This window comes from Olea europaea, chromosome 4 (genome assembly GCF_002742605.1).
Source record: "Olea europaea var. sylvestris chromosome 4, O_europaea_v1, whole genome shotgun sequence".
NCBI classification, from domain to species: domain Eukaryota; kingdom Viridiplantae; phylum Streptophyta; class Magnoliopsida; order Lamiales; family Oleaceae; genus Olea; species Olea europaea.
This window is the reverse complement of record NC_036240.1, coordinates 20250967-20261508: the sequence shown is the minus strand read 5'-3', so window position 1 is coordinate 20261508 and position 10542 is coordinate 20250967. Positions and strand designations below refer to the sequence as shown.

Here is a 10542-nt window from a genome sequence, read left to right as displayed (position 1 = left end):
ATAAACTTTGAAATACCCTATTTTTATTATTAGGGACTGGTTATACTGAAAAGTTGAAGAACAAATTGTAACATTTTTTAAAACTGACAACTAATATAATACTCTGACAAGAGCTCAACTTACAATGTTCAACTTTAAGCCCGAGTCGAACCGAGCCGTATGATGTGAAGAAGTAATCGGTAAAACTAGGAATAAGGAACACACACTAAGTACACGTGTTAAGTACAACAGCTGTCGGGTCTTATCCTGGCAAAGTAAAAGAACTCCCTCAGTTTAGGGCTCTGTTTGTTTGTTAGTTCTTAAAAAAAAAATAAGATCAAATTTAAATTAAGTTTTATACTTTTTTATTTCTAAAAAATTTCAGTAAGTTGCCAATAAATGTTACTTTGTGCCCTTTGCGATTATACAAGAATTGAGTAATCCAAATTCAATTTTTCTATTGAATCAGGGTGTAACATTTGGCAAACACTGCCTACTTCTGTTTCGTTTGTACAGTGGCGCGTAGATTATATGAGCCCGTAATTGAAAAGAAAAATTTTATGTGAAAATTTGTATTTGGTTTGAAGTCCGCTCTTTCTTCGATGCAGCTGGAGCGCAGGAGAAGATAGAGATTTCAAATATATTTGGGGGCGTAAAAGTGGGATCCCCATTCTGCTATCTGCATTTACTTTCTTAGGGGTTTAATATGGTGTACCGTGCACTACGTTAAGAACTTTCGTAATAAAATAATTAAATTAAAAAAAAAAATCCGCTATCCAATTGGGACAAAAAAAAAAAAAAGGAACATGCATAACTCCAACATGTTGATACTAGAAATACCGTAAATGTGCAAAAGGAACGAAAATGAGTCAATATGAGTAAGGACTAGACAATATAATTAATAAAATTTTAACTTTGTTTTATGTTCTTTAATATAAAATCGAGTACTATGCAACATGCCGTAAAAAAACCTTAAAGCTCGGGCATATCAAAAAAATTACAATTATTTAAAAAATCTCATCTCAACAGACAAAATAAGGACATACTAAGAAAGTAACATAAAAGTGGAGAAAAAGCATACTCAACTCTTGAGGAGAGTCTCAATGGCTTCAAAGAAAAGAGGGGCCATTTCCGGGCTTGGAGTTTTGATTGCACACTTGAGACCAGGCGTACCGATAACTGCTGTAAGCTCGATTAAGAAGGGGGTTCCTTGAGGAATCTTGGCCGACACATACAGCACATTTTGATTTGCGTTCTTGCGTTTGGCTACAAAGAACATATTCGATGCTGCCAACCGATCTAAGGTTGCTTCAATGCTAATTACCCCAATTGATGGGAAGTCTTTAGAAACCTCGTTTGTATCCGGTAGTGATTTCCACATCTGCAGTGTGGAGAAGTGAAAAAGCATCAATTTCTGCAAATTAACGTGCACGACTACATGACGAGAACTGCATGGCGGAAAATATTCCTAGAACGTAATTTCAATTAACCTACAAAGGGCAGCAGAGCTTCTACTTCTGACTTTTATAGACGAGCTTTAGTAAGCCACATTGAGTTAGTTTACTCTAAAAGCTTTACAACCAAACGAAGCACTTTTAAAAAATTATCCAAATGGACCTAAAAGCAGCTTCTAGGTCTCTGAAGAAACTCTTGGTTTGTCAAAAGTGCGGCCAAACAAGCCCAAAGTTCTCTTCTACCGTTTAGATCATATAAGTGTGTGTTTGAACCACCTTATTTCGAAATAATGTATTTTGGAACAGTAGATTGGTAAAGAATATGTAGTTAAAAAATGAGGAAAAGAACCCTGAGGTATAATTCAGTAGTTTTAAAAAATTATCCAAATGGACCTAAAAGCAGCTTCTAGGTCTCTGAAGAAACTCTTGGTTTGTCAAAAGTGCGGCCAAACAAGCCCAAAGTTCTCTTCTACCGTTTAGATCATATAAGTGTGTGTTTGAACCACCTTATTTCGAAATAATGTATTTTGGAACAGTAGATTGGTAAAGAATATGTAGTTAAAAAATGAGGAAAAGAACCCTGAGGTATAATTCAGTAGTCAGGCTTTTGGTTTATTCTCCAATGATCACCGGTTCAAGTTCCCTCAAGGCCACTAAAATGAGTACCAGATTGTAAACTTTAGGGCCCCGTGAGATTATTCGAGGTGCGCGTAAATTGGCTCGAACATCCACGGTCATAAAAAAAAATGAGGAAAAATTTTGAATTTGCATGTAATATTATTTTATTGAAGAATGTGTAGTTGAAATGATATCAAATCACTGTTTAAAAATGTATTTTTTTTTTTTTTTTAAATGTGGTTCAAACAGGGCGCTTAAGTTTGATCACATCACCTTAAACATATGGGTCATGGACTGGTAAAAGTTGCATAGGATTAAGAGAATCATGTGCCAATATTTGTCAATTGTCTATTAGATTCCAGTCCAATTATGTTTACCTAATATGTCAGGTACTAAGCACAAAGATTAAGAAAACTAATTACCTCAAGAAAAGTCGAACGCTCCATCCTTCCATCCTCAGTAAAGAATACCAGCAATGACATTTTATCCTTGAAGTACAAAACAGGTTGCTGACTGTTTTTCACAGCAACTTGCAGAAGTTGGCTCGGCGGACCAGGAGAAACATTCTTGAACAAAACCATGGGCAGAAGAGTGCTGAAAGATGCCCCAGGTTGCAATGTGGAAACCTGATTGAGAACCGCAAGTCAATTTAGAAGGGAGAGACGGACAAAAGGCATACATTTGTTGATTACTATTAGTAATTACCTGCAGTGGTCCACCTGCAGCGAGACCAAATGTGTTCTTGTTAAACTGAATCATAAACCCGTCAAGGGGAATCTGAGAGTTGTTTTCAAACAACATGCTGTAAAATATCTGGCCATCTTTTCGGATCAGCTGTGCACTGATCTGTAAACCTTGACCAGAAGATGCTGGTACTAGAACTGGCAAAGGTGGTCTGAAATAGGAAGGCGTCTGTGAGTGATTATACACACAACAGGAATGGTGAAAGCAAACCACTAAGTAACAGCTTATAGCAATTTCAGATAGCATAATAGATTAATAGGAAGCTATCTGAAAATGAAGCATATGATTGACTTCAAATTTACATACCCAGAAGGGGCTTCAGGCTGATCAACAGATACAATAGCAATGCTGTCATTATCCAAGCCCATCAGGTCAAGTAAATCTGGCATGGATGGAGGAGCTGCAGGTGCAGCAGCTGGTTGCCTTCTGATAGATGGTGGTGATGCACCAGTATCAGATGCATGGGCAGGTGTTTCAGAATCCCCTCCTTCAGTTCCATCAGTATAATCATCTTCTTCGGCTCTCTGCACTGTCTTTACTCGTGTTACGAATGCACCAGCAGGTTTGTGAAAGACAGAGGACAATGTAGCAACATTGGCAAGAAGTTCATCCAAGAGAGAAGGATCAAGTTGATTAGAATCGTCACCAATAAGAGGCTTTTCAGCTAAAACAACATCCTTTGCTGCCTGAGAGAGAGAGAGAGAGAGAACAAATCCAATTAGATGCATATAAACACAAACATGGATGTTTAGACCAAAGTATGGCTTTACGATCCAAATTGGCCATCTTAACTACGCATGATCTCAGGAGATAGTGTACACAAACCAGAAAATAGTCGCATCGTTACTAATCATATTCATAATGCATAAGGAAGAAATGAAAATGGAATTTGTTAAAAGAGAAAGCAGCAAAAAGAATCACAAGATAGGTTTCGCCAATCCTTTTTTCGCATCCTATGCTATCAATGTTGCTATTTTGTCTTATCCCCGCAAAATCCCTACTGTGACCTTCGATAACAGGTAAAGCTTCTTTTCACATCCCAAAATGAACAAGAAGATGGAAATCTAATTGAGTGATGAAACAGCAGTTTATAAAGTGAAAACTCGAACAAAAGTGAAATACAAACCTCGGGATCAGTTGAGAGGAGACGCCAATATATGTATGCACGGTCTCGTAAATCTGGGTTGTCAGACTCCAAAGTTGCATTGTTCAAAACAACCTATTATGGTGATCAAGTCAATTTTGAGAATATATAGCAAAAAATGAGATCAAGAAGCACAAAACTCAGTAACTGTAAATGCTGAAAATCATCAAAATAGGCATCAGTATTTCCAGATAAAGATCTAGTAAGCTTCTCCTTGTCATTGATTTCTGAAGGTATCTCATTGGTCCTGTAAGCTTGTAATTGACATACTGACACTGACGCAGCGTCTGAGCTGTGTGCATATTCATGCATAGCATTCAAATTCACGGTCTTTTTGTCACAGAAGGTTTATAGACAGGATCAACCCTTCAATGATTTCTGAAGGTAGCTCGTTGGTTCCGTAAGTTGTAATTGACCTACTGATACTGATGCAGCCACTAAGCTATGTGCATATTCACGCATAGAATTCAAATTCATGGTCTTTTTGTAACAAAAGGTTTATAAACACGGTCAACCCTTTGCATGCTAAACTTCTAATCTGATTGCACAAAGATGGGAGGAGCATTATGCATACAAATAAACTCAACCATTACCATATTATCCTTTTTTTCCGGAGTCAAAACTCTTCTTGGCCACAGCTAGTCCCAATTCACACCCATGAATTGTGGGAGAGACAATAATGCATACCTGAATCATCTGCTGTGGGCCATCAGTTGGCTTCTTAAGGAAAAGTTTGACTGTCGCTGTCAGCAGCTGCAATTGGACTTCTGGAGGTTCCTCAGAAAAAGTCTCCAAAAAGCTTTCCAGGAGCTCATCAGCATTGTCAATTCTTTCAGCATATTCACCAATGATCCAGATCATTGATGCCTGTAGAAGAAGTATGAGTAAAAAACTTAGAATATTAATTCTTGAACTAAACATAGAGGAAGAGAAGCAAATATTTCATGTCTCGTTTAAATACCTTTGCCTCTGGCTCATCTAAGGTGTCTAAGCTCTCACAAAGCGTAGCAATTATGGACTCATAGCTGACAGAGAAATGAAATTGTTAAACTTTATGATGACAAAATTATTTGAACACCTGTTGGTAAAAATATTTACTGCCCTTTCAAGAACATAATGATAAGACCCACAAAAAGAAGAATACATACGTGTTGGGATATCTCCTAAATATATCTTTAATCACTATAATAGCTTCCTGAACAACATAGTTTACTTTGATCTTGATCAATTCAAGCAAGACACTAATACACCGTTCGGCTGCCCGCTCTAACTTGATGGCACAGCGTCCAATGGCCCGAACAGATTTTCTGACAAAATCTACATCTACTTCAGTAGCATACTCTTTGAACTCCAATAGGACCTGTAAGTGTAGATCCAAGTCAGCAAGAAGATGGAACAGAACCCATTTGAGACAAACACAAATTAAAGTCAGCTTACTTGGTCTATATTTCGGTCTGAAGCAAGCTTTATCATGATTTCTAACTTTTCCATCTTCACATAAATTGGATCATTGTACTTGCAGAAAAACACCTAGGAGGGAAAAAAGACACAGCATTTATCAGTTTACAGCCACATTATAATACAAACTCAAGTTGCATATGCAATTAATTACCTTAACTTCATGGGCAAGGATACTAGGCCGTTTTTGTACAATAAGGTTTATATTTCGCAATGCAACATACTGAATCTCAGGTTCTGCAGAAAGCAATGTCACAAGCGGAGGGGCCATTTTCTTGCATAGATTCCGAACTACATCGGTGTTGGTGATTAGCTCCATTTGTAGAAGGATCAACTGTAATAGCATTCAGTAGAAAGAAGAAACATAACTAATTATGATTGCTAAAGAAACAGATGAATGGTAATATTAAGAAGGAAAAATAAAGAAAATCAGCTAGAGTTGGAAAGACTTGCTAATAATAGTATGGAAGAAAGTTTAAGTAAAAAGGATTATCACCTTGACAGCTGAAAGAACAACTGCAGAATTTGCATGCTGCAGTCGCGGAGTGACTCGCTCAACTATATTTTCAGCTTCACGGGCATCAGCTGCTTTATACTTGGTAAGGGCATCCAATATAAACACTTGACCCCACCTATAGTTGGTATCATATCAATACAGATTCATTGAGCAAACCAAAAGTAAAATCTTGTCTAATTATCACATGCAACTGCTATGGTTCAGAAATGATAGGCGTCACAAAACATTAAAAGTGCATCTTATTTGCAAATCCAAATATGAGATGGAATAAACAAGATTTACCAAACATGAGATGTAAGCACATTAGCCATTAATCCACAAGTTACCAGCCAATAATAGATAGTCGGCAAACTTAAAACTAAGCAGTTAACTCCCTGACAACAATTAGATACTTAAATTCAACTTCATATCAGAAATTGCAGACAACAGAAGACTTTGGCGTAGAATAATAGAAAAATCTTCAATTCTGTAATAACTCAGGTCAAGTTCTGACATTGTAACAATGAAGGCCAGTCAATATATTCTAAACTGTAACTTTCATAGAGGTGCGCGTCAAGCATTAGTACACAAACATTAGTAGTAATTGAACATCAAGTTAAAAACTTTCATAAACATGTACAGATATGGATGTCTATGTGTGTAGAAATGGGTGGTGTATGTATGAGTTCATCATCCAAATTAATTGCCAACGAGACATTTCCATGCCATAACTCACTCAGTGCATTCATTTAAAGCGGTAAGAAGCTTCGTAAGTGTGTGGCTAGTAATCTCAAAAATAGGTCTGCTACTGTTCTCTTGAATCTCGGCAAGCGCTGCAGCAGCGTTCGCGACAACCATTGGATTGTTATCAGATATCAAATCCTTGAGAGCTTCCAGAAAACCTCTATCTTCAACTAGCTCTGCATTTATGTCATAGAGTTTAGAGACACATATAGCAGCCGTCTTGCGAACATATGGGTCATCATCCTGAGATTGAAGGAAATAGTATTACTCAGTTAACAGTTATTGGACAAAGCAGTACAATATTCCAGTCATGATGAAGTAAAATGACCAAAAGCGTAGAAAACTGCAAAAACAAGATTGATAAGGAATAATGAAGTGACCTTGAGACACCGCTGCAATGGATCACATAAATATTCTGTAATTTTATCAACACGAATGCAGCCCATGGTCCTTACAGCCAAAGCACGAATCAAAGGATTTGGGTCCTGTGAATCCTACAAAAACATGTCCATACAAATTAATCCATCAATGACAGCCCCGTCATAATAACTTCAGAATACAGAATAGAAAATTTCAGTCACAGGTTCCAGCAAGTGTTGGTTTTGCTAATTTATTCAGCTAACACTTGCCAAGTAGTTATGCGTCCATTGTCTGTGAGCAGTTACTGGTTAGTTTGTTAACAAGAGCTGATAGCCACGTAACACAGGTTCTCTAATTGATTGTTTTTCTACAGTAAAAAAAAAAGCAGTTGAGTTGAGTTCCTGTAAATAAGTGAACTGTTTTTTTTCTTGGTGTTAATGAGAAAAGGAGCCTGAAAGATTTTCCGGCAGATGTAGGAGAAGTACTTCGAACCACTTAATTGTTCTGTTATTTTAAATCAATTTTCAGAAATTGTTCTGTGTGTGTGGCGACTCTTTTCTGGTTTCTTGTGTTGTGAATTCAACAGCAAGATACTTCCTTTATACTGAAATGTTTAGCCATTTGTATGGTATAGTAAAAGCTGATTGGCTATTATGACATAAACTATCCAGAAAATATAAACAGGAATAGCAGAGAAGATAATCCAGCAAATCAAGCCAAGAATTGGAAATTAATTCTATGACTCCTTAACAGAATAAGAAGCACAAAAGAAGCTGATTGAAATGGATAGGATGCTTTCCTATGAAAACCAAACAGTGAAATAAGCAAGACAAAGTAACAAATTTTTTAAGACATGTTGACCCTACAAAAGAATTACTGTGCCCAAACACAACAGAGAAATAGGACTAATCTTTTCTCCAGGGTCAGAGAAGTGACTGCATCCACTGCATTACCTCTAAATACTAAATAGGATAATCTCAAACTCCAGAAAGCCTTAAACCTGACTCTCTCTCTCTTTCTCTCTTCCTTCCCATTCATCCCCACAGTTTATGTCCATGTAACCATGGCTTTCCATATTCCTCCTATCAAAAACAAAAGTAACCCATCCACAAGCCTTAGTGTGTGTGTGTGTATGCCCCCATTTGGCCCCAATTCTCATTCTCATTCTTTCTCTCTTATTTTCAACCACACAATCTTTCATAAAATAATATTATATGCAAATCAAAAACTTCTCATTCTTTTTCAACCACACATTATTCAAAAAAACCTATTCCAACCATTAAAATTTGGCAAGAATGGGGACCAAACGGGGGCTATATAATATATATATTACTTTTTTTTTTTTTTTTTTGGTGTCCCTAGAGTCAGCTATGTTTATGAAATTGAATTATTTGGATAAATTAATTAATTGGAAAATCATCATTTTTCCAGCATATTTTTAAATTGTTTACTTGTTATATAACCAAGGATAGCAAGTATTGGAATCCATTCTAAGAAAAACCTTTAGCCGGAATAAGAACTAGAATACTTGGTTCATTTTAAAGATTTAGTAAAAAAATGCACTAGTTAATTGAAAATATGACTGATGGCAAAATAATTACCTAAAACAGTTTAAAAGGCAAATGGTATTTGAGCTGTATACATACTGATAACAACATTCAAAAATTATAATATAACCATTTGAAAAAGACTAAATTTAGTTGCATCTTACCTTCACAAACGTGTTCACTGCAAGTATAGCAAGATCAGGCTGGCTTTTAGCATAATTGATGAGATATAAATACACAAGCTTTTTCAGCTCCAAATCTTCCGTTTGCATGCAATTGACAACATCCGTGAAGAGTGAGGACACATCCTTCCCAACTGTCATGGCAGCAATTACCTTCTTAACAGCATCTTTTCTCTTATCCTGCATCCAGAAGCGTTGAAACGGAAATAAAGGTAACAAACCCCAGTACAAAAGACCAAAGTTCACTGACAAGAGCTAGTTCTTTTTTATATCATTCCATCGTGCATATCACAAATCATTAAAATTTAGGTTAAAATTTCAAGTAGTACAAAAAAATGAATAATCATACAACATAAACTCCATCTTTTTTTTCATTTCACGGTAGAAACAATGATATGCCGAACCAAATCACATCGAGTAATGAGTACTTCAGAACGGCACAAATCAATAAACCAAATGCAAATCGAATATGCAGTAAAAATCATAAATCCAACCGAAAAATCAATTGATCTGACATCGATGCACACCAAATCTATGGAGAAATAGGAATAGCAGTAAAATCAAGACTCAAATAAAAGAAGATCAACATGTAAAATCCAAATTTTTCCACAAATCAAAGTTTAAAAACAATTAATCAAAAGCATAATTACAATTATTCCAGCTATGCACAAGCAGAAATAGTGACAGAGAGAGCGATGAAAGACCTTGTATTGGGCATGAAGTTCTTCTTTGAGCTCGGGGATTTCACCCTTTTTGGTGGTGGAGAAGTACTTGGAATCGTGCCCACTCATATCTCGTCAATGGAGAAGACTCCAGAAGGAACTGCCGGTGGTGCAGTGTTAACAGCGATGGAATTGGCTAGAAAAGCCGGATGGGGAGAGTTCGGAGACTGGTATAAAGGTATTTTACGGTTTTTCGCTCGTTCAATTTAATGGTAAGCCTTGTTTGTCTACCACTTTTTTAAAATCTTTTTTCTATATGCTCATTTACAATTACACATTCATATAATAAATTAAAAAAAAAAATTTACATTTTTAAAGAGACATTTTTCAAAAATTCAATATTCAAAATAATATTTTTCCAAAACAAATGGCCACCCAACAAGGGCTAAACTGCACCTCTCAAATTACCACCAATTTAAGGGAGAGTTTTCAAAATGGCCAGATCAAATTTACTATGAGGAAATTACACCAAAGCAGGTTTTTAAATTTTCCAATTCAAAAATGAAGTTTAACGATTTTTTATTCAAAAATCAGGTGAAATTTTAAATTTTAATATTAATAATAATATTAGAAAACTAAATTAAGCCCTTGTTTGAGCCTCATTCTTTTGAAAAAATATATTTTTTAACAGTGTTTTAACATCATTTTAACCACACATTATTCAATAAAATAATATTACAATCAAATTTAAAATTTTCTCTTATTTTTTAACCACACATTTTCCATCAATATACTATTCAAAAATTTATTCTTCCCAAAAAAAAGGGGACTCAAACAAGGGTTAAATATTCACCTACCCCCATTCAATTCCATCCATCCTATTGAATTTAACTTCCAAACCCTAATTATTTTCGTCTCTCCTCTTTCTCTCTTTTTTATCACTTCTCTCTCTCTCTCTCTCTCTCACTTCTTTCTTCTCTCTTCGATCGCCAGCCACCTTTACCACCAAACAACCTTCTTCTCCATCTCTCTTTGGTGATGACACCTTGTTCTCTTTTTTTGTGTTGGTCAACACATCTATCGTTTTGAGTGCAGGTGCAGCGACTGTCGCAACAGCGATTCTACATCTCTTGGACTCGCCAAGAAATCCCTCG

General features: G+C 36.1%; 1 protein-coding gene across 1 annotated transcript; it reads right to left on the bottom strand.

The window, feature by feature from the left end:
- Positions 1-848: 848 nt before the first annotated feature.
- LOC111393966 (beta-adaptin-like protein B) lies at positions 849-9700 on the bottom strand. The gene is made up of 15 exons (XM_023019759.1): positions 9431-9700; positions 8709-8906; positions 7018-7131; positions 6630-6880; positions 5894-6029; positions 5552-5731; positions 5377-5469; positions 5088-5299; positions 4901-4964; positions 4627-4806; positions 3922-4014; positions 3102-3481; positions 2757-2946; positions 2474-2677; positions 849-1360 (listed from the first exon to the last, which is right to left on the bottom strand). Exons 1-15 carry the CDS (start codon positions 9515-9517, stop codon positions 1061-1063), a joined length of 2682 nt encoding a protein of 893 aa, XP_022875527.1. The 5' UTR covers positions 9518-9700; the 3' UTR covers positions 849-1060.
- Between the last annotated feature and the right edge of the window lie 842 nt (positions 9701-10542).

Coding starts and splice junctions, on each gene's coding strand:
- LOC111393966 (XM_023019759.1), bottom strand. CDS start 9,517: ATGAGTGGGCACGATTCCAAGTACTTCTCCACCACCAAAAAGGGTGAA. Junction 6,030..6,629: donor GCTTTAAATGAATGCACTGA/GTGAGTTATGGC, acceptor TACCAACTATAG/GTGGGGTCAAGTGTTTATAT. Junction 5,300..5,376: donor CAGACCGAAATATAGACCAA/GTAAGCTGACTT, acceptor CTACACTTACAG/GTCCTATTGGAGTTCAAAGA.